The sequence below is a fragment of the Strongylocentrotus purpuratus genome, unplaced genomic scaffold, assembly GCF_000002235.5.
Source record: "Strongylocentrotus purpuratus isolate Spur 01 unplaced genomic scaffold, Spur_5.0 spur5_scaffold_19, whole genome shotgun sequence".
Classification (NCBI taxonomy): Eukaryota; Metazoa; Echinodermata; class Echinoidea; order Camarodonta; family Strongylocentrotidae; genus Strongylocentrotus; species Strongylocentrotus purpuratus.
In genome coordinates, this window is record NW_022145604.1 from 15,654,392 (window position 1) to 15,680,027 (window position 25,636).

A 25,636-nucleotide genomic window follows, 5' to 3' on the forward strand; every position below is an offset into this window, starting at 1 on the left:
TTCAATCAATTCAGCCAGTCATTTGAAGTATCTGTAGTCACAAAAACAATATAAAACGGTAACCATGAAATAAAAAGCTTAGAAAATCGAGTTATGATCTACCAGACAATGAAACTTTAAAAACTGTTATATATGTAAACATACACCAGAATAAAGAACACCGTTGACAAGTTTGAGTAAAGACAAGATATCTCGCATAGGGCTTTTCAATTTATTTCAAGACGTGATCAACCAACAAATCATCTTCATCGCAGGGCTTTATATATTTTTCTATACAAAAAAACAGTTGTACCATAATGGGAAATTTTCTGTCAAAAGATGTTTGGCTTTTTTTCAAAGATAGAATACATCTTCTACACACTAACGAGATAACGTGATAAGGAAATAGATGGCAGAGTATTCAATTATAAGTAACAAGTCAACTCAATTCGGAATATATTGGTCATGCATAAAATCAAAGTTACATCGGTACATAAGCAAAATAATTATCTGGCTGTTTCTGTATTTGTACACAAAAGTCAACGTGAGTCGATTTGAAAAGTCGTATGTGTCATATATCGAAGTGTGCAAACATAATGGGATATAACCTCGACGTGATTTATATAGAAAATGTAAAAGAAAAGACCGACTTTAGATACGAACATATAACTTTTAAAATTTAAAATGCCTTGTTCGTCACATTTGAGATTGGGCTATCATTACAATGACGTTATTCGAACATGATTCTGAGGGATATACAATAGGGCGTTGAACTTGCCCTTAAATTGGTTTTCAAAATATTTCCATTGAGAAAACAAAAATCGAAGATAAACATTACACAACGCAATGTTACAGGGCATAAATGTAATAGTGTTACCATAGTGATACGTGTGTATGACCAGGGAAATAGGCCTACGAGCACATCACAAGAAAAGACGTAACAATTCAGTAGTTTTTGTATTGCATAGAATTTCTGTATTATATCAGTTAGAACATGTTTAATTAGTACTGTTTGTCCAAGAATATTAGTGTACTTGAAAGCAACTTTTTCAAGAGAAGTATCTGCTATGTCTGCTTTTTCTCAAAGCTAGAATTTGCCTCAAACCTCAAGTACTGTCGATGTGATAATTATGATAAGGAATATATTGTAGAGGAGTTAAGGTACTTCAACGTATAAGGGAGTTTACAGATAAAATCTGCGCATGTGCAGATAAAGGTCATTTGAACCAAAAAGGTAAAACCCAAAGAAATGAATACTGGATATGCGCTCATGAAAGTTATGTAACATTATTCATTTATGCACCAACGGTACATTCTATGATACGCAGGAGGAAGTATTCTTTTTAAGAGGCAAACAAAAGGTATTCATGAATCACATCTAGGCTTTTGGCAACTTCGAACTTCTCCATGTGTAAAAGATCTGTGGATATTTGGGGTCATTTGTACCATGTGCTATCTGTAAACTCCCTTATTAACAACGTCTACAATTATGTCCAACATGAATGTTACACCAGTATGAATAACAAATTATAGGGGTCAGCTATTTTGGTAGACACATTTTTTATATATATATGTGACATGTTTAAAAGCTCAACCTATAGATGTAATATAATATCTGAATTGGTTCCATTCATCTAAGTATTACAGATATTTTAAAATCACTAATTCCATAATGTGACAAATTGTGACATATAATCTTATGGTCAATATGGTATCAAAGGCCTTGGAGAGATCCAGAAAGCAGTCATATTATTAATAAAGTATACAAATGCGTTGTTGAGTGATTTTGTCTAAAGCCGAATTGTGAGCTCGAACAAAATATTAAAGCTCCATTCATTTGGGACCATTGAGAAGAGCGTTGACTCTGGACCAGTATGCCAACGTACACGGCTTTTTAAAACCGTTTGGACCGCCGTTGTGTATGCGGGCAAAATCCTCATTAGTTGGTTGGTGATTAAGGCGACCGAAGGTAGCGTATCGAGCCATGTAGCCGTGTACCGCCTGTTCGCTGCAGCTGAAAGAAGCTGCGCACTTTGTCCAAGCTGAGAAAGTATTTTTTAATCCAAGGGGGACGACCGAGAAAGAAATAGATAATAAAGGAAAAGAAAAGGTGTAAAGATACGGAACGATAGATAAACTAAGCGATTTAAAAACCTAGCAAAATTTCTGTTACCATAAAAAGTAGAGAGTAAAAAATATAACATATCGATTTCCTATATAGGCACATTTCCTGGCAAAATGTATTCTTGTTTTTCGATGTTTGATAAAACATGTATTCCCTGAACTTTCCTGACTTTAGGGGGCAGAGGGGGCATTGTTGTTGTTAGATTATATTTTAAGGCAATTCAGTAAAAACTGACTATTTATGCACCTTCCCTGTTCGGCCTTTTAAAGGAGGGGCAAAACAAAAAGAACGAAACAAAACAAAACAAAACAAATGGCCAAAGAGATTTAAAAAAAAAAAAAAAAAAAAAGAGAAGAGAAGGAAAAAGGTATTATATGCCCCATTATTTCTGAATTGAAAACCGGAATTGATTTGGTCTGTAATTTTGTGAACTGCCAAGTTTAGAAGATGATGATGATGATGATGAACAGCATTTGTATGGCGCCATATATCTGTTTCAGATAACATTCAAAGGCGCGAATCCAACCAACCACTGTATGATTATATTAATGTAGACAATTGCAAGAATGTAGAGAATAGCAAATCTTTATTTCAGTCACGTGTTAATGCTTTCAATTTTGGTATTACGTAACATACAAATAATACATGTTTGAGAGTGCATTAGTGAATAATGAGTAAGAATAAGACGGACATTAAACTCGACAACTCTCGTTCATTATCTCATTGTGACTTAACCTGCGTGTAGTGCATATTAACTAATACTCGCAAACATATATTATTGTGTAATGGTTAATTACTATTATCATTCAATCTTAAAGCCTGTCTGCACTAGTTTGGCCAGGAGGGATAAGACCTTCCTGCTTGTCACTGGTAGGTGGTTATCTCATCAAATCAGCTCTCAATTAACATACGAAAAAAAAGGACCATGGGGATCAACGGTCACCATGTAGGCATTGTTGGCTATATAGAGGGCGCAAGTAGCTACAAGCAGTGCAGACATGATTTACAAAATAGACTTACATCCCATGAGATCACCGCCTTTCATCCTGGCGTCGAGCCAGTAAGCTTCCTTTATCTGGTAGGGACCACACGATAGAGAGCCTTGGTCCATACGGCAAAGTGGATCGGGCATCTTACCGTTGGATTCCACCATGCAGATACTCTTCAGACAGTCTGCTGGAACGGGGGTTGGGAGCGCCATATTCCACTCCTCCTTTCCTATGATGACACGATCAAGAGAGAAAAAAATAACGATGAAACCACGTCTACTATTACTACTACCAGGCACGTAGCCACGGGGGGGGGGGGGGGGGGGGCACGTGCCCCCCCCCCCAAAAAAAAATCAAGATCGGTTGAACTTTTTTAGACCCCTTTTTTTTTTACCTCGATCGATTACATGTATGTGCCCCCCCCCCCCCCCCCAAACATCAAACTCTGGCTACGTGCCTGACTACTACTAATAAAAATGATTATGATAACACTAATAGTAATGATGATCAGGACGACAATGATAAGAACAATGTAATTGTAACAACAAAAACAACAATAATAATTACAATCATAATAATAATAATAACAATAATAATAATAATACAACAATAATATTAAAAATGGAAATAAAAATAATAATGATAACATGTACATGTACAGGAGAAATATACGTTGTTTAACGACATTGTCGAAGTTTTTAAAAATTTCTTTAAGCAACAAGCAGAATTGACAAAAGACTGAACTCCGTTTCGTTGACAATCAGCCTGCATGCATGAAGTCTTTAGTCTATGCATGAAGTCTTTCGTCTATGGCTGATCGTCAACGAAAAGGAGTTAAGTCTTTTGTCAATTCCATCTGTTACTACGACAGGCAACACGTTAAAACGAATTCGTTTAATACAATTATTGAAATGCAAGCTAGCATTACTTTAGACAAACAGAACATTGTTATTCCTAGCTCTTTTTTCCTGATTGAGGTGTCATATGATAGGGCAGAAACTGAACTTTCTAGAAATGTGATTTTTCTCTTTGAAATTCAGATACCGTCCGCCAAATGACTTTTTGGTTTCCTCTCTTCAAAATGATTTCAATCACTCATGCGTGAAATAAGCATCGTATGAGTTGCATTGAACGAAAAAAGAGGATCTAAGCTTTAGAAATATGTGTCAGTTATTAATTATAATTGTGATTAGATTATGATAAAACATCGAAAGTTCTCGGTTTCGTTTTCTCTGTGACGCACTGTATATATTGCATGTGAATAGTGTAGCGGTTGTATGTGTACAGTGCAATCTTTACACTTATCAAATTGGCGATTACACACATTGGTGGACTATGAATGAGCTACCTTCATCTTAGTCCAGAATCTGGCCTATTTAATTTTGAGTTTGTTGATAACGCCATCTTCGACGGCTTGAATCAAGTGTAGGGAAATTATAAAGGACCGTGCAGATTTTGGACTACCTTCATCTCCGAATGGATGAGTGAAAAACAGCTTCACCCTACGGTTACCGCTCAAGCAAAGAAAATTAATTCGCGACCAAATTTGCGATTTCACGATTCGCGATGTCCCTTCTGGCTTCTGGGGCACCATTGATCTGTGATCATCCCATCTTTTTTTACGTTACTTCATCCTCAGCTCAGTTATTTATCGGCCATGACAATACTTTCTACAAGGTTTTCTACCCGAATATAAACATACTTCAGCAAAAAGATGTGTACACGATAAATATTTATACTTACTAAGTTATGTTGAAATTTTGAACTCGGAACAGGGCGGGATGTATACAGTTGACGTTTAGCTGACGCTCGTAGAAGTGCAAGTAGTTTGTCTGCACGTCTTCTTGTTAAATACACTTGCATTATGATGGATCATACTGCGGGCTTTTGCGGGAATACCCATCGGTCGAGTTAGTCTGAATTCCCAAACCCGATTATTCACTTAATTTGTTTTTATTATTATAATCTATATAGTTCTGTCTCATATATAAAGTATTAAAACACATAACGTTAGGTTTTAGGCCTTTATAACAAGACATAACATTACATTTCGTACAAATAAACATACATGTATGAGAATGCTACCGATAAATCGGGTATAGTAGGCCCTATGTAAAGAAATGAGATTACTAATATATATATTTTATCATATAGGCCTATATGAAGACAAATGTCATTCCTATCCTTTATAATTGTTTATATACCTTTTACATTGGTTAAATATTATGATGATGTTTATGATTATAAGTATTATCATTATTATCATTTATTATTATTATTATTATTATTAATGTTATTATTGTTACAATCATTACTATTATTATTACCCTACTAATGTTGATATTATTATGATTATAAAGGTATGAAACCAAAACGGTACAAAAAGCCTCAAGTTAAACACTATCAGGCAGGCGCGCCGAAGGCAGTTTGGGATGGGGGGGGGGACATTCTAGGGGGCTCACCTTTCAGATGAGCTTGTGACACTGGCAGGTCGCTAATTGGCGTGGGGGTCCAGGTGACTAAGCCCCATGAAGCCCAGGGGTTTTAGGCATTAGATGATGGGTAGATGAGCATTCAGGGGTCCGCCTTAGGGCTCTTGGTGGGATCCAGAGGCGGAGCCCCCGGAAGCTCTGGGTTTGAGGCATTTAATTACGGTCAGATGAGCATATTTTGATACCTCATTTGTGACCCTTGCAGGTCACAAATTCTTTCTTTCTCTCTTTCTTAAAAAAGGCGAAGGGGGAGGGGGGTTTTCGATCCCCGGAGCACTCCGTTCTGCAGGCCTTGACATGAAGGCTGCTAATAAGCACCTTTATTTTTTGCCTGAATGTAAATTTGGGAATTTATAATTTTTCAACAAACGCAAAAAAAAGCATAATTGACATGTTATTTCAGCGACATTTTGTAAATCACTGGTATCGAATTAGAAATAAACGACATTTGAATTTTTTTTTTTTTTTTTTTTGGGGGGGGGGGGCAACTGCTCCTCCTTCATCAGTACGCCATTGTTCAGGGCCTCATCTCTTCTCACTCTTATTATTAAAAAAAAACAGGCTTTCTCATCCTCTCACAATATTTCCACGATATGCGCGTATTCAGGTAAGCTTTCGACAGGATAGATCATGAGCTAGCGGTAAGAAAGCTACTCGAAATGGGGGCATCCCCGTCTTTGGTGGCATGGATTTCCAGCTTCCTTTCCAATCGAGAACAATGTGTGCGCTACATATCTGAACTCTCTGACTGGATGGAGATCTCGACAGGTGCACCGCAGGGCACTCGATTTGGGCCGCTCATCTTTCTCTGTATTACAACGACGTGTTGAAGGACAGTGATATTCAGTGTTTGAAATACGTGATGACCTCTCCCTGCTTGAATGTAGGAGGGCAACGGATCAACCAAAAACCCAAGAAGTGGTAAATGAACTTGAGAAATGGACCAAAGACAAAAGCATGAAACTGAAACTGAACCCGTTCAGTTCATGAGAAACCAGACAACCGTCCCAAAATTGAAAATTGGTGACCTGGAAATTAAGTAGCATACGCAGGATTTTTTCAAGGGGGCGGGGTTTAACATTTTTAATTCAGGCCAAAAATTTCGCAACGACTCAGCCAGCCGCTGAATAAGCGGGGGGGGGGGGGTTGGGGTTAACCCCCCTCAAATTTGTTTTAATGTGTGGGTATCGGAGAATAACCTCCCTCCTCACTTTTTTGTCAAATGAAGAAAAGAAAAAATATGCTCTTACCCTCCCCCCCCCCCCCCGCTTATTCAGCGGCCGGCTTAGTTGTTGCGAAATTTTTGGTCAAAAACTGGATTTAAAAAAAAAAATGTGATTAAGTTATGATAAAACATCGAAAATTCTCGGTTCGTTTTTTCTGGGACACACGTGCTGTACATATATGTAAAATGAGGTTTCTTATTGATGCACATGGTTTTTGTATACCGTTCAAAATGTTAATACAGTATGTTTCAACTGTAAACTTGAAATAATTATTTATTTTGTTGTCATTATTTTTCCCTCTATAAATATCTAGATATATCAAGACATATGCTACGTCTACCAATCCTTGTCTATCACTCTCTCCATTCCCTTTCATTCTCTCTCTCTCTCTCTCTCCCATCTCCCTCTTTCTCTCTCTGTCTCTCTCTCTCTCTATCTCTGTCTCTCTCTCTTTCTCTCTTCTCCCTCCCTTCCTCGCCCCTTCTTGACCCATCTTTTCGTCTCTATTATACATATACCCTTATCAAACTTTTCCACTGCGCATTGACGTTCTGTACCTCGTGTTTGGGGACTACATTTTTGTCTTCAAATAATAACTTTGTCTCCTTCAACTAATCTTTATCAATGTAGCCTGCATCATAATACGTGCATGTATAAATATTGCGTCGAACAAATCGAATTGCTGTCAATTCAAAGGTAATAAGTAAAGTTCATCTAAACTCGTTTCCGAATGTGTCTCCAATTTAATTTATTATCACTGAATTTTTTTAGCAAACTCAATTAATGAATCTAAATCAATTATACTCCTTTAATTATAATGATTAGTCTCTTATAACTTCTACATTTGACAAACAATAACTTTACGAATTTTCAAAATAAAACGTGGAAAAGGAGATGGAATCATTTCGGGTAATGTATTTTCATGTATGTAATTATTGGAAGAATCTATTGAGCATTGCTTTTTATGAATTAAACGTTACTTATTCAACATTTTAAAAGGCGTATATATTAATTTCGTTTACCATTATTTGTAATTTATACTATGCTTTTCAACCTGATTAATTTTATGATTCATGTCATGTACTTCAATCAATGTTGCATGCAATCATGAAGTTCGATAAAACCACATATAGGGCGCCCATGAATCTATCAAACTATAAATTGATAGTCAACTAGTTAATTGAAACAGTGAAGGGGGTAGAATTTTGCTTTAAAGCTTATCTGCACTAGTTTATAGGGGGATTAGACTACCCTGCAAGGTCACTGGACAGGTAGTTATCTCATCAAATTAGCTCTCAATTAACATACGAAATAGAGGATCATGGGGGACCAATGGTCACCGATTAAACATTTTTTTCTACATAGAGGGAGCAAGTAGCTACAAGTAGGACAGTGTGGCTTTAAACAAGTCGTATCAATGCGTTTTTAATACACTTGTTTTTTAATTCAATTACATCAAATACAGAGCATATGGGCTGTGTACATTGTATTCGTCGATAATGTATCAACACAATGAAAGTAAAATTGTATTTGTCTTAAATATATCTAATTAGCTTGATTAGTTTACTGAATTATGTTTCACAAGTATTTTTCCTACGAAGATAAAAATTAAATTTCATTATAACAGTGCAGAGAAGTCCAACACATAATCGTCATGATAGCTTTATAAATGATGAATAATCAAACAAATAATAATGCCTTTTGTTCATTTCCGCTTAGAAAAGTTTGTAGAATATCACATCCAATCGAATTGCAATCCGTTCAGATTTTAAATTTGAATTGAAATGCCTACTCAGAAGTGAACGTGCTGATAATATTATATTTTGATATCAACTTGTAGTGATAAATATTACAACGAAATATATATCAAACAGCAAAGATGATGATGGAAAGTGATGATAACACCTTGGAAAACTGTAACGAAATTCTCATTTACCATGAAGACGAATCAACCAGGGTAATAGGGTAGAGAACAGTACGGGAAAATGTTTAGAGATTTCGAATTTAATTTATATATATATATATATATATATATATATATATATATAATAATAATAATAATATGGATATTTATATAGCGCCGGTATCCGCCAGGCTCTGACGCTCATGGTGCTGTACATACATGTATTACTATCACAAAAATATAACATTATTAACTAAAATAAAGTAAACTAAAACAACACAAATTATTACGCTACATTGACATGATTAAATAGCACTTTTTAGAAAGAGATGGGTTTTTAGAGCAACTTTGAAGGCATGAAGGGTAGTTAAATTACGAATACTAAGTGGCAGCTTATTCAAAAGGGACGGACCAGAATGAGAAAAAGCTCTATCCCCCAGGACCTGCGCGTCTTAGGGACAACTAATAAGGAGGATTGAGATGAACGAAGACGTCTTGTAGGCTTATACTTAACAATCAACTTGATATTGTAGGAAGGAGCAGAGTCATACAATGAATGGAAAACTAACAACAACAACTTAAAAATGATTCGGTCACATACCGGGAGCCAGTGAAGAGTTTTGAGAATGGGGGTGATGTGGGTTCTACGAGAAGAAAGTGTGACAATACGTGCAGCAGTATTTTGCAGTTTCTGAAGTCGAGAAAGTTGTGTCTTAGGGAGTAGATAGAGAATAGAATTACAGAAATCTAAGCGTGATGAAATAAGAGCATGTATAAGTTTCTCTGTGGTTGAACGACTTAAGTATTTCCTAATAAAACCTAGATTTCTTAGTTGATATCTGACTGACTTACAAATACTAGAAACATGAGTTGACAATGACATAGACGAGTTTAACATGACACCAAGGTTACGACATTGCGAGGAAGGACTAATTACAGAATCTGATATGGATATATTGAACGACTGTATCTTAGCAAGATTTGATTTGGAATCCAATAAAATTAGTTCAGTTTTACTATCATTCAGTTTGAGTGAGTTCGAGTTCATCCAAGTTTGCACATCTTTGACGCAAGCTTCGAGTAGTTTGACAGTCCGACTTGCGTTTTGATTGGGAAGGAACGATGCGTAGATCTGGATGTCATCTGCATAGCAGTGATACTTGACATCATGCTGCTGTAAAACTTGCTTGAGCCTAGTGATGTACAAGGAAAACAGCAACGGCCCCCCGACTGACCCCTGCGGGACGCCACAACTGAGCTTGACAGGATCAGATCTTTCATGAATTGCTGCCGTTCATCCAAATAGGACATGAACCATTCAATTGCGTGGTCACGAATTCCAATTGATGACAATACATATGTACAATAAAAATCCAAGTCAACGAATACGATAAAGCGTTTTTTAAACAATAATAGTCAAGACAATAATATGGAAAATACACCAAAATTGTGGAATGGTTTTGATCATGATCAAATAGTTACACAAACCTGGATGAGCCTACACGAAATATGGATAGACAATTCCATTTATAGATAGACAGACAAGTAAGAAGACAAGACAAGAAAGACATATAGATAAACAGACAGATATATAAATCGACATACATAGATAGACATATGGATATGTAGATATATAGACAAACAAATTGGAGATCATTTCATTAAGGAGAAGTCAGCTGCTTGCATGGTCCCCCTTTGTACCAACTTTGGCCGTCCAAGGCGAATTTGTCCTACCCGCAGCACTACAGGAAAATCTGATGATTGGAAAAGCATTATTTATAATTTGTCACACAAAGTCACACTTTTCCTTATGAACTTATAATTATAAATAATGCTTTTCCAATACTCAGATTTTTCCTGTAGTGCTGCGAGTAGAAAAAACTCGCCTTGGATGGCCAAAGCCAACTCGAATCATTATAGAAACCTCAACTTTGTTGAATAATATTTTCGTTAACAGCACATGTGATGATTATTTGTCTTGAATTATTACATACCATGTAAGTGACCACATACCTATATTTTGTATTTATAATCTTATTATGAATTCAAATCAAAAAGTGTGAGACATATTTATGAAGAAAACATATTATTATTCTGTACTGAATTGAGTAAGGTGAACTGGGAATTCACTTTGAAAAATTTAACTACTGATGTTAACCAGTTAAACTATATATCTTTTGAGGTTTGTGGCTCTATATATGATCATTGCTTTCCAATTCAAAAACCTAAAAAGTAAATAGTAAAATCAATGAAATATCAATCATAATTACTTCAGGACTACCAACAATTGAGCTGTGTTTTTTGGAAAACAATTTACTTATAAATTCCACACAAAAAAAATATATGATATTTAAGCAGAAAAAGAATTCAGAGCAAATCTGTGACATCTGTATGTAATTCCTTGGGCCCAACAGTAACTTCCGACATTTTATCCTACCTTTCTATTATGTTGTTTCAGATAGATATGTAAATTGAACAGCGAAATCGCTACATGACGAATCGATGACGACACTACAAATTATTTGTTTTTCGTAGAATAATGACCACAATGTGCTCTTTGAGGAAGCCTACAACATCGTGTTGAACAAAACGTGTTCTCAACACTATTACGGATGGTGTTACTAAAGGCCCGGTCACACAGGGAGGACGCATGGGGAACGCACGGCCAGCGCATTGGAAATTTGCAATTTTGGCCAGTGCGTTGTCGTGCGCCCAACTTTTGTCGTAGCTGACACCAAATTCATAGCGTGTTGCTAGCGCGCTGTGCGTATACAGGGCGTGTGCTCCGCGTATGTCTGGCGCTGGTCTAGCGCGCTCAACGCACGTCTGGCGTGCCTTTGGCGTGTACATTCATGCGTCGAGCTCCGCGCACACTTTTGAGCAGGCTCAAAAAATCGCGACGCACACAGCGAATGACGACGAATGCATAGCGCTGGTCCAGCGCTGGTCCAGCGCGCTCGACGAACGAGTAACGAGTGATGACGCACGCCTAGCGAAAACGTGCGCCGAGCTCGACGCATGAATATACACGCCAAAGGCACGCCAGACATGCGCCGGAGCGCGCTAGACCAGCGCCAGACATGCGTGGAGCGCGCTAGACCAGCGCCAGACAAACGCGGAGCACACGCCCTGTATACGCACAGCGCGCTAGCTACACGCCGTCCATTTTGTGTCAGCTCGCTAGCTTTTCCAAAATTATGACAAAAGTTAGGCACACGTTCTTTTCCGATTTCCAATGCGCTGGCCGTGCGTCGTAGAACGCGGTGCATGCGTGGACCATTCGTCCAGCGCGCTAGCAACACGCTGTGCATTCGTGGAAGTTGTTTTCATGTGCGCTCTGTGTGCGCCCTGTGTGCGCCCTGTGTGCGCCCTGTGTGCGCCCTGTATACGCCCTGTATGCGTCCAGCGCGCTATGCATTTGGTGTCAGCTAGCTGTATAGCTTTGACAAAAGTTGGGCGCACGACAACGCACTGGCCAAAAATGCAAATTTTCCATGCGCCGGCCGTGCGTCCCCCATGCGTCCCCTCTGTGTGACCGGGCCTTGACAAAAGTTGGGCGCACGACAACGCACTGGCCAAAATTGCAAATTTTCCATGCGCCGGCCGTGCGTCCCCCATGCGTCCCCTCTGTGTGACCGGGCCTTTAGATGGGTGATTATCGCCGCTCCCTTTACACTATAAAAAAAACGGTGGGTAGAATTTTACCAAATGCTGGGTAAAAAGGATCATGCGAGTTGGCTGGTAATACATTTATCACAATGTTGGAGAAAATGTACCGCAAATGGGGATAAACATGTATCTTCCCTTTTTACCTAATATTGAGCAGCTTTTTCCTATTACTAGCCAAATGTGCCCAATCACTTTTTATGTTTTTACTTGCCCAAGAGTTTTGAGGCAAGTGCTCCTAAAACCCACCGCACACTTTCCGACTACGATCCGATTTCGGAAGAATATGTAATTATAGCATTTGATTTCGTAAACTGAAACATGTAAACTCTTATTGACCGATGATCTTAACAGTTATATGATTGAGAAAATATCAATCTAAAGGCATTTTGTGCTTCCTTGGAAGAGGAAAAGAATAATCGGCTCAGAATCGTGCTTATGTCAGACCAATAATGCTATTGTCTACGATGTGAACCCGATTTAGCTTTCATTCTGACTGGAAAAAATAAATGCACTAATAGTACGGTTTTTAATAATGTTATCTTTATTTAGAAGCTATAAATCAGGAGGAGGATTTTTGTTTAGATCTAATACAATTGCCATTTCTGGATAAATCGGATCGCAGGACGATCATGTAATGTGCGACTGGCTTTAAAAAACTCTAGGCCCTGAGGAGGATTATGTTATTAGAGCTCTAATAAACATTGCACACGAGACGTCATTTGTCTGCCCCAGTAAAGGTAACAACGATTGCAAAACTAACAGGGTAATCAGTATGTTAAATTACTAGCATATACGCTAATTGCCTTCATAATTTGATTAGTGCGGGTAATAACCAAATCAAAATGACTCCTCACATCTAACGGTCATTATATTTATAAAGTAACTATTTCCTGGCTATGCAGATTTTGAAAGAGTCCTTCACGTCTCTTCGAAAGCTGTTGCTGACGAAATAATAAACAAAGAAGTTGACGGTGTGATTAGTGAGTCTAACCGTCAAGAGAATGCTAATCAAAGCAAAAAATCCTTCAATTTCTTCCCCCTTTTCTTCTATTACTGAATGGGGTATTTGGATGATTATAATATGGGGGAGCCAGGTGATGAAGAAATACATGGTCATGACGAGAAGCATTCGGGTCGTCTTTCTGCCGAAGTCATGTTCTTTTCGGTTCTTCGGCTCGTCAGTACGATTGGTGTCGCGAACCCGATGCTGGAAAGGACTTGCCGTGGAATAAGCCTTCATGTCTATCGGCAGTAAAAGAGCCGGTTTCTCGCTGCCGTGTGACTGTTCGGTTGACGATAATGTCAGATTCGGATTTGGAACCGAACAACCAACCTCAATTTGTGAAGGAAGTGGCATATTAGTATAACTTGAACATCCTGGAGAACTTAAAGGTGATGGAATAGGAATTGTTTCAACTTTGTTTTCGAAGCTTGCGATGTTTTCCGAAAGGCGGGGATTAGCACTCGTACCTGTGCGGTTTACCATCGATTCTAGTGCTCTACTCGAATCCGGACCGACTGTCGCTTGTGGGAATTGACCGCTTACAAGGTCGGCGTGGATCTTTGCTCTCTTTCGCAGGAAAGCGTAGATGAGGGCGTAAAGGATGGTGGTCGTCGTAAACGATACAAGAAAAAACGCAGTCTTTGATAAGGAATAGCCCAGTGATGTCGGCTGTTGACACACCGTGGTCTCATGTAAAGAACATACTTCAGAAAACATCGCAAATCGAATACTAAATGCTGTTGCGAGAGCAACAAAAACAATCACCACCCCAGTCCACCTTCGTACTGTCACTCGACGTCGCAATGGATGACATACTGCCAAATAACGCTCGACACTGATCAGTGTGGTTAAGAAAAGCGAGGTAAGAGCTGTAACCTCTTCTACTGAGAACTTCATTTGACACAAAGTGGTGGTAATCAGGTCTGGAGCGCCGCTCTCGACGATGCATGCTGGCGTGAATGAGCAAGCGATGAAGTCGACCGTGCCTTGGGCCATGATGAGGACATCCGTGCTGCTCTTCCGTTTCTTCCATGCGTAAGTCTGCAGGATGATGGCATTACCCGGTATTCCTGATATTAAAACCATGATATAGAAGGTCAAGCTGGTAACAGCGTTGATATTGACCTCATCATGCAATGCCTCGTCGTCGTGATGTTCTTCAGCCTCACACGCATGATGCTCCTCGATCGTCTCGTTCATCATCATGGCCAATAATCAAGGCACAATCCAAAGTTAGGCAGGGTCAAAAGTGATAAAAAATTCAGGAGGAAGTACAACACTCTCCCGTTAGTTCATAAGTAGAACACTCACTCCTTGTTAAGACTAAACAAGTGCTTCTCCTGGAGATTGTCAAATTGGCACATCAAAAGGGCACCATCATCACGGACATATATATCACAAACCCTTGACTGTTAATAATCAGTTAGGCAGGACCCAAATCGATCACAAATGGAAGAGGAAGTACAATATTCTTTTACGGTTGACATAGGCACGGTGACACTTACTGCCTTACTCTACTGAAAATTGCTGCTCTTGGAGATTGTCAAAGTGGTGTATCAGCTGGTCATCACCGTCTGCCAGAAAAGCCACACAAGAGTGCCTTTCAATAATCAATGCACAGTTATCATTAATGAAAGATGAAGGAGCCGCAATGGCTCAGTTGTAGAGCAATGGTCTGATAACGTGAAGGTCCCGGGTTCAACACCAATTCGATGCGCTAGTGCCAGTCAATTAGGCAATAATCCTCGTCCAATGCTCTCGGAGAGGTCTTGAAGCCTTCAGTCTCCTGGTTGCTTACCTACAAGCATACACATGCTTTCACAGTAGTCAGATAAAAATTAACAACACAAGCAACCAACCATTAAATAGAAGACTCTTTCGTTCACCTTAAACAAATGATTAATCAGTTTCTATTTTTATCGGAGGATGACAGACGATTTAGCCGAATCGTCACCTGCAATTGTTGAAATGATAGGGAATGGGAGGAGTGCATCACTTTATAGAAGTAGGATGACTTGTAAATTAATAATCCTTCTAGCTCATATGGCAACGGGAACTTGTATCAATATATTGAAAATGAGGTGCTATCTGTTTAAATAATTGCTAGGCCAGTATGAAGGAGAAAACAAAATCGACATTCAGCGAAATAGAAGAAACGGAGAGCGAGAGAGAAAGATGAGGAAGTCGTTGATAAATTTGTATAATTGGATTGTATCTTGCCAATTAAACATGAGGAAAACCCTTTCCAAGTTTTCTTCCAAAATTAGATTAAACTTGAGAAATCTTATTTTTTTTAAAATGTTAGAACAAAGCATTGTCTTGAGTGACATCATTAGCTGACACACACGAAATTCGAAGGATCGTTTTTTTTCCATGATGAAAAATGTACCTCCTAAGTTTCCGTTTTAATTAAAAAAAAACATTTACAAAAAACAGATGATACAATTATTTCAAGACACAAGCATTACAAAATATAAGGGAATGTTCTGTACTTATATTATATTTCACTTATCCTTTAAAACTATACATTGTAGCGATTATAGTGAGTATGTGTCAGAATAATATTATTTGACAGTGACAAAGAATGAAAAATACTGATGTAAGCTAAGTCCAGTCCAATTATATACCTTGCTTCAATAGAAGCAGAAAAATGAGACAAACAGAAATATAACAAGTTTGAGGTGAATCGGATAAGGAATAAGAAAGTTATGATAGTTGTAATGACGTGAAAAACTATCAAAAAACATTAGTCAGATTGGTAACGCAATGACATCTTTTCCTCACAACTCACCAATTAATATTGTAATATTGACAATTCAATTTCTCATTTTTTGTTTGTCTAGTTTTCATACATGTATCTTGAACCAAGGTATATTCGAAGAAATATGTTTAAAATGCACAGCGTCACAAAATATTTCATGAATATAAAACAAAAGCGAGATTGTTTACAAAATATTACATTTTCATAATCACTGTAAAATGAAGTTTATTATATCAGAATACAACTTTCTCATGATTACGAAGCAATCTTTTACGCTGTTTTAGTGTCTACATGCAAATACATAAAACTCCATGTACAAATATATCTATGTTCATATTTTAGTTAAAATCATTTGATTGGCCAAAAAAACAAAACACACAAAGATACGTGATAACAATACAAGAAAAATAACTGGTGAGTTGTGTAGTGATTTGTACAGTTTATCATAGTTTTTCATGTCGTTAAAAAATTAATAACTTTCTTATTAGTTGTCCGATTTTCCCAAAAATGTTGTCTATGTTTTTCTATCTGTTTGATCGTTTCTGCTTCTACTTAGATTAAGTGATTCTATGATCTTAAATCATATCCGCTCCCCATCAACACCCCTTAACAAAGAAGAACATTTAAAAAGGACTTAAGACAGAAAACTACATACATTACTAAGTGACTTTACTTCTTGCTTTTTGTGTGTACACCCCCTTGGTTTACCCCTATCTTCCATTGATTCTACATCTCATTGGTTTACCCCATTGGTCTACCTCGTATGTCCCATAGTGGTAGACATTGCGTCTACATTTCATCCGCCGACATCCCACTTGTTCTGCATTCCATTGATTTTACATCCCCATCGGTCTACACATTGCTCCACTAGCCCCATGAAACTCAATGTCGATCCTACCACTAACTTTTACATTGTTTTACCTTGCCTGTCATATCTATATATTTCGAAACTTCGTACCTATCTTCCGTACATTATACTTGATTTGAAATCTTTAATATTTTAGTGTGTGTAATCAATGCTTATACGCTTGTATAAAAAAGAAAGAATTTAAAATGTTTTTTTATGTAAATGTGGAACAAATAAACTTCAAAACTGTTAGAGACGGCGCTGTACTGCCGCGAGATATTGCGCGGTTATGAATATATATGTTTTATGTGTATCCGTATACCATGTAAATACCACGAATTTCATGAACCTTACTTGAGCAGTCCTGATTCTATAAAAGACGTATGGCAATTGGTGCTAACAACGATACACTGTAAAAGAGTTTTGCCATATGATTTTTTTTGATTTATAGGAAATTCACCCCTTGGCAATTAACCATAGACACTATCCACCCGACTACCCGTCGTACAAGTGTCCGGGATATTAAACTAATTGGATTTGTGTCAAGGCTATTCTGTCCTGAGGTTCCTTTTGTCCTAGCGTATAGGGGGAATCTGAAATATGTATATATCATGTAGTTTGTTTTGTTTTTTGTTCTGACAGTTTCCATAAAGCTGACACGGAATTATGAAATTACCTTGTTAGTTATGATTATCGAAAACATTATCACCATCATCATCACCATCACCATTAAAAAAAAATCATCCATCCCTCCCTATCCCCACCCCGGGCTATCATGCTTTCAAACAAGCGCTTTAATACTGTTATATCCCTTCTCCTGCAGGTTGAATTCTGTTTTAATGTTAACATTTCTGTTATTGTTATGTGTACACGTTCAAAACAGTTGTTATATTTTGTATACGTTGTATCGCTAAAATGTAGTTTGTTTTATTTCGTATATGTTGTATTGCTGAAATGTAATTTGATTTGTATGTTGCAGAAGAAAATAAATTCAATTCAATTCAATTCAATTATTTGAAGGTGATTCACGACATCAAGTATTTGTATAATGTAATTATCGTTAGGATTGAGCGTTAGACATGCAGCTTTATAATGATATAGCTATTCCTACCTGGAAGCATTTAAAGACAGTTATTGCTTTGTGGTATTGATATAATACATTAAAAAAGCTTTTGTTTTTGTTTTCCCTTTTTCCATTAAATATTGACAATTGTATGCTATCTAAACAAAAAAATTATATTTTCACAATAGTGTTAGAATTGTATGATGTTCCTCTTTTGCATGTATTTCCATGCTTTGAATTTTGGTTTTTAACAATTTATATCTCACACTGTATTAGTTGTTTTGTAATTAATGGAATGGACGTTGTGGCCGATAAACCACTACCACCACCACCACCACCACTACTACTGCTGCTACTACTACTACTACTACTACTACTACTACTATTACTACTACTACTACTACTACTACTACTACTACTACTACTGCTGCTGCTACTACTCTAACTCCTCTCCCTCCCTCCCCCATTTTCTTCCCCCTCCTGCCCCCTTCTCTGCCTCTGTCTGTGTATGTTATCTCTCTCTCTTTCTCAGCCATTCTCCTTTTCCTGTATTTTTCTTCGCCCTCTTCTATTTTTCTTCTTCCAAACCCCTCTTCCTCCCTGCCCCTCTTTCCTCTCTCTTTACACACACAAACGAAACACACATACAAACAATCACTCTATTTTATTTCTCTCTCTCTCTCTCTCTCTCTCTCTCTCTCTCTATACCAGCTCTCACTCTTTATCTTCGATCTTACTTCTTTCTCCTATTTTGCCCCACCCTCCCTGCCAATATTTCCTCTGTCTCTCTATTCTGCCCCCCCCCCACACACACACTCTCTCTCTCTCTCTCTCTCTGCCCCTATCCCACTACCATCTCTGTATCATATGTTTGCTTTTTCTGCCATTTTGTGCTAGTCTATTTGCTTTATGCCACATTAGTACTTTTAGGATTCTTCACTCAATCTATAATTAAATTATTGCTATGGCGATGAAAATTAATACTCTATCGTATCATTTCACTTGGTGGAAGAGCAAATATATTTTTGTGGTAATGAACACTTTGTTCATGTGGATAATTGTTAAATCTAGAGCATTTTGTTTCTCCCCAAAGCAGGTAAAAGAGAAAAAGAAAAAAGTGGATTACAAAATGCATTTACTGTACTATATACATGTAGTGGATAGTTGTAAATGAAGACATAATTTTTTATTTTTTTTGGTAGTATTGTTTTATTGTATTCATTCAGTACAAAATATATAACAAACAAACATACAGCTTCATTGATTTACATATATCAAAATATAAAGAAAATTGTACATTTCTCAAAAAATACATAAGATAGTTTAATACACAGTACATAATGTTTACATTTAATTATAATTATAATGTTTACATTTAATTATAATGGCACATAAACATCGATTTATATCTTGCCAAAAAATGTAAATTACATTTAATACCGTGGCAGGTATTCGAACCCCGTACCATCAGCTTCTAGTGACTTATCCGCTAGTAGACAAAATCTCCACCACAGCTCTGCCACCTTAATACCCCAGGCATATCATACAGATCGACACCAGACCGAAAATTGATCGACCAAAATATTTCAAAAAAAATATCTAAAATGAATTTATCCGAATATCCCCCAAACCGGTCTGGTTGGAGAAGGTCTGGAGTCAGTTTGGTGGTGTGACAAAAGTATCTAGCGATAACACCCTAGATATTTGTTTTCTTCCTTTGGCGATTTTAAATAATTATATTGCCAGTGTATCCTTATATCCCAGAATTTATTCTGCAACTGATGCAAGATGGAGAAATCAAATTATGACACACGGCCTGCCTCTCTGCCCAACATCTTCACATAGTTATTAAAAGATATTATGTCTTATGACAGACAAATAAGTGTGAAGTGTTGGTACCCTATTGCCCCTATTGAAATTCATTAAAAATTTCTTCGTCTCATTAAATTACATTACCACATCAAACATAGAAGTGATATTTCAAACGCATTACAATTTTCAAAAAATTTAGCATAATTATCATTTTAATCTCTACTCATTTATAACCAGTATACGTACTATCTTCCATCTGTACAAATTATACCTTGATGTAAAAATTATATATGCGAATTAAATGGCCAGTTGTTTAATCTGATGAAATCTTATTTTATGAAATTGAAACATTAGAAACAAATCCCAATTGAAATTAGAAGTCAGTGCGTGCTAGACATTGTTGCTAGTCCGTGCGAATGTTATTACAGTAACGTGTTATCGTCAAATATTATATTAATGTTATCACCTGTTGATATTGGCATATAGATGATTCTATTCCATGACCATGTTTACACTGTAAACATCGCGCAAGTAATCCAAAGGCTACTACTTTGTATTTTTAACAAACAATAATGAAAATGAATATACTTTTGCAATGTACGTGTGACATAGAATCACTCTACAATTATACATAAATGTCATCGATACTCTTTAAATGCTTAGAAGAAAAGTAATTTTTAGCCGATTAAAATAATGAACGACACAAAATTATGTAGGCTTACATCAATCCATTGTCCTTGACATGTTTTATTTTAAAGGGGAATTAACCTCTCGACCCTGAAGCACTTTCATGACATAGGGAGTAATACAACGTTTCATTTGATATAAAAAGCATTGCTGTAGGCCAAATAATATCGTCTTGCAAGTACATTAAAGAGACCCTTCTTCACCATATTTACGACGTCGTCCGCTCCCCAAGAAAACTGTCATTTTGTCGAAATTTTCCTTCAAAACTTCCGGGTCGTGACGTATCGCAAGGATAACTGATGTAGCGCACGGTGCGCGCGTTATATGCGATACACGTCAAACAAGGTGTACTGGTTGTAATAATTGTTCCTCAAAAACCAAGGGTAAATCGTTTCATCGGTTTTCAGACCAACACAATCGCAATTAAATATTCAAGATATAGGTATTATCTCTGAAGGTCGACAGGAAAAAAAATGTGATCTGAATGAACATTGTGCAGTTTACAGCAGGAAAACGGCGTACGCAATAGCGGTTGAATCCATGCGATACGTCACAGAACGGGCCGTGTGCAAACACAATGGCGACGTAATGAAAATTCTCAGAGCCGCGAAAGACGAAGTATTCTGAAAAAAAAGTTACGGTCTCCTTTTCGTCAAATGTACGAAGTTTTGTATTTTTCAGATACTGTTTAAAATGGCCTACAAAGTAGAATTAACATATAGTTTGAGGTTAATTTTCCTTTAAAGATAAAATTTCTCTCTTACGACTTAAATACATTATCTGATTATCAAACAGTAATGTTATTATCAATCCGTTTGACATTACACGCACCTCAAGACCGATCACGTACAAAGCAGATTAAATTGGAGAACCGTTTCAAATATACCTTCCATATTGATGTTACTTTTTAAATGAAAACACAAAACAATTTTCTGGCGGATGATTGCAAGGATGAACGGATATAAACCATTCGATCTCCGTTGACATGATTGTAGCATTTTTTCTATTGCTTTTTCACTCTAAAAAATTCAGCCCTTCATGTCATGCTTGTTATTGTTACCCCATATCTGATGAACACAGAAAGAGAGGTCGAGGGAGGGGAGTACAAACAAAGAAAGGGATAAATGTCTTGTGATCGTCAATTGTGTGAAAGGTAAAGGCCAGTTCTGGTCATACGATTGCATTTTGAAAGAAACGTTGTGGAATCGATTAGAAAAGATTGATCATCTAGCATATAAGTATTGGTGTATACTGCAAGGTTCTGGAATCATCAAAATGATAAGAAATTTTGCCCAGTCTTGGTAAAGATTCAAGCACTGTACACAGAAATATGTTAATGGAACTACGCGACATCTATCCGATCCGGATAGATATAATAATTTACCAAATATATCAATTAGTAGGCGATTCCCCAGCAAAATTTCTATTATCATGTACTAATCAAAACATATTCTTTCACATGATTGGTAATAAGAGCTTCCATTTTATTTTTTGAGAGGGAGGCGTTTCCAAAACTGGTCTATACCTTTAAGATTGTCTTTCCTATCCGCTGGGAAAAGGATTGACATCGAGCACCCTCGAACGATCAAACCAAAAGCAATTAGGCGATTGCGATCGTCGTGGCAACTCAATAGACATAAAATTATACATTTATCAAAAGATGGCGAATTCATTTAATTTCAGTTATATTTCTTGTTACGTTGCGTTGCTCTATATCTGTAAGAGATTTTTCTTTAATCTATAGAAGCCCACATCAGTCCTTCGACTAAATACAGGTCTGGGTCCCTTTAGCTCCATATATGGCGTGGCGCCATTTTCTCCCCACACATTTACCAGTATAGTATGAGCGCACAACGTTTACTCAACATGAACTCAAATAAAAGTCTACTCGTCAAGGTTGATTTTTCCATCTCAATTCTTTCGCCTATTACTATGCGACAAACATTGGTGGTTGTTTTGAAGACCAGATGAATAAATGACTACGCGAGAATAACCAGGATGATAAAAGAAATTTCTGAGAGTGGGAAAACCTAGGCTCGTGACATTATCGCAGCACGCCCTTTTGTCTCTAGCCTCAGCTATTAAATTAAACGATGGACCAACTGCACACGATCGGATTAACAAATCTGGATGTGCTCCATGCCTATACCTACACCTTCCCTCTGAAGGCAAATACAGTAATTAAAATGTCCTTTCCATATCATAGAATTGCATCTCTATGAGCTACTTGCAGTGTGGGTACTTTGCAAATGACCCCTTGACATCTCGTCTAAAACTGCTATTAACGCAATAGTAGACGTAGAAGTTGACAATGTGATTGGTCAGTCTAAGGTTATAGAACGTGGACAGAAGTGTTAAAATTTGAATCTTTCCGTGTATAATTGAAGAAGGGATGAATGGAAACCCAACCTGTGGAATCCAAGTGACAAAGAGGAATATGGTTACAATTAGCAGCATACGCGTTGTTTTTCGTCCAAAGTCTTTGTTGTTCTTCTGCGCCTTTGATCGACGCGGACTAGGATTACGACGTTGAGGAACTGTAGCTGCCGTTGATGATGAAGCATCTTGACCAGGTATAACGTCACTTTTAGGCAGCGGGATGTGTTTGCCGTATTCATGCGATGGTTCAGGCACTGACTTTGTGAGATTCAAATCGGCGGCTTCACCTCTAAGAGATGGTGGTGTGCTGGTATTATTGGAACAACCTGCTGTCTCCAATTGCGATGAAACCTGTATTGCTTCGGACGGGTCTTTCATGTTTGTGTCATCCGGACGAGGACGAATTGCACTACTTGTTTCTGCGTGGTTAACCCTCGAATTCGACTCGAGTGAAGCGTTTGAAGCGACAGTAGCTGTTGGGAGTTCATTGCCTGTCAGCTTGGCGTGAATCTTCGCTCTTTTTCGTAAGAAAGCATATATCAAAATGTAAAGGAAACTATTCGTGGCAAACGATACAGTGAACACACTGGAAATAAGCAATACAAATAAGACGGTCCCCAATGGATTCGATGACACAAACTTACATACTCTTCTTTCATTCCAAATGGTCCAGGATGTCGTAATTGGACAGGGTAGGTAGATCACGATGGAAATAACGACACAAAGTATGATGAGTGAAATCGACTTTCGTACCGTCATTCGACGTCGAAGTGGATGGCATACGGCCAGATAACGGTCTATGCTGATCAGTGTGGTCAGGAGCAAGGAGTTAAGAGCGAAGATCTCTTCCGCGTAGAATACAAAGCGACACAAACCTATCGTAATGAGTTCGGGGAAACCGCTCCGGATGATGAAGGGCAAAGAAAACGAACAAGCAATGAAGTCGATGACGGCTTGGCCCATGATAAGGTAATCCGTGCTCGTCTTCCGTTTCTTCCATGCGTAAGTCTGCAGAATGATGGCATTGCCGGTTATTCCTAAGATTAATGACGTTATGTAGTACGTTAGATTTACGATGGTATTGTTACTGATATCGAAGTCCACCCCGAATTCGTCGATTTCGTCGGTAGGGCTCGAGTCATTGGACGTCATGTTTGCCACCAACATCGACAAATTATTGCGATCCATGATAATCAGGCACACTCGTAGAATGGACACGTTGCAAATAAGGCTTTATTAACAGAATAAATATTCCTCAGTTAGAAGCCAATGAGATTGTCAAAATAAAATAAAATCCAATGAGTAGGCCTATGTACTATTTTGATCTGTGAAAGTCAAAATTGCGCTGAGGCGTCAGACACAGATAATTAATGACGGCAAAAGAAGGTGCATGTCATTTTATATTAGAACGCCACTAGAAATCATCATTATCAACGCTGAACTGTCATGGAAACGATAAATGATTAAACGTGTGCATGAAAGTGATCGCAAACAAACCGCGTGGGAGGGAATAGAAGATATAGAAAGAGAGAGGGAGAGAGAGAGAATCCGATCAATTCAATTGTATTCAAATCTATTAGTTCAAATGAAAATTCGTTGCATTTTCATGCATTATTCACAGGAAAAAATGAATGAATGTAGATGGGACATGATACTTACAAAATAAATATAGTATATAGAGAGAGACAACATATAGCACTTTAACATTCACATTATATAGATATTTTCTCTAAATTTACGTTATATTCAATGTTTGTTTATATATCCGAGTAATTACCAACACAATATAGCATTGTAATTATTATTACTATAATTATTATTAATATTATTATTAGTTTATTGTTATTGTTGTCATTCGTTTGGCTCATTATATTTTTATAATAGCATTATTAGACAAACAATAAATCACAAACAGTTTAACAATCATAATATTTTGTAATCATAAATATTTTCTATATGGTGTAAAAAATAACCATGTACACTGTATATATCCTAGTAAGTAAATGATGTTCATATCCTCTGGGGATGCAATATCTTATCCTGATAAATCCACAACTGTTACATTAATTGTCCCTATAAATAAAACCTAAATATGAATGCAATATGTATGCAATATGAATACCAAATTGAAGGCACTGAGTATGAAATAGTTAATTAATAATAAAAATGCAATATATTATGACATGTGAGTATAAATACAAAAGAGACATTTTCATATCATTTGAGAAAGGATGGCTATTATAAGGAGTTAAATAAAATTGTCATTTAATAAATACAAATTAGTTTTTGATCATTTCCTACAATCAAATAGTAAAGAAAATATTATGAATCATACATTTTACATTTCATTCAACAGACGGATAGAGTACGGAAGAAAAGAGTTCAGGGCCCCGTCTTACAAAGAGTTGATATCAATCGTAACTTATTTGCGATTGATATCAATCGTAACTATGTACATAAGAGATAGGAGACTGCAAACTTGCGATTGATTGGAGGACTTACGATTGATTTGGATCGATCGTAACTCTTTGTAAGACGGGGCCCAGGTGCCTCGAAGTGCGGGATTTCTTCGACTGCCACCTTTTACCACTTCTTAACCTGACATAATTTTCATTCAGGAGGCGACTTGAATCCCTTGACACCTTGACAGCCAAACACACTGCTCTGTTTCTACAAACCACATCAAAATCCATCGGTCTAT

At 37.3% G+C, this 25,636-nt stretch overlaps 1 protein-coding gene across 1 annotated transcript; it reads right to left on the minus strand.

Annotated features, from left to right (window-relative positions):
* Window positions 1-22,779: 22,779 nt before the first annotated feature.
* On the minus strand, window positions 22,780-24,087 carry LOC105440801 (prolactin-releasing peptide receptor-like). The gene is made up of 2 exons (XM_011671331.2): window positions 23,689-24,087; window positions 22,780-22,965 (listed from the first exon to the last, which is right to left on the minus strand). Exons 1-2 carry the CDS (start codon window positions 24,085-24,087, stop codon window positions 22,780-22,782), a joined length of 585 nt encoding a protein of 194 aa, XP_011669633.2.
* Window positions 24,088-25,636: the final 1,549 nt, after the last annotated feature.

What these genes read in the sequence shown, in the direction of transcription:
- LOC105440801 (XM_011671331.2), bottom strand. Translation starts at nt 24,087, where the DNA reads ATGACGTCCAATGACTCGAGCCCTACCGACGAAATCGACGAATTCGGG. An exon ending in CACTTCGACGTCGAATGACG is followed by an intron (nt 22,966 to 23,688) that starts GTACGAAAGTCG and finishes TGGATTCCACAG; the next exon opens with GTTGGGTTTCCATTCATCCC.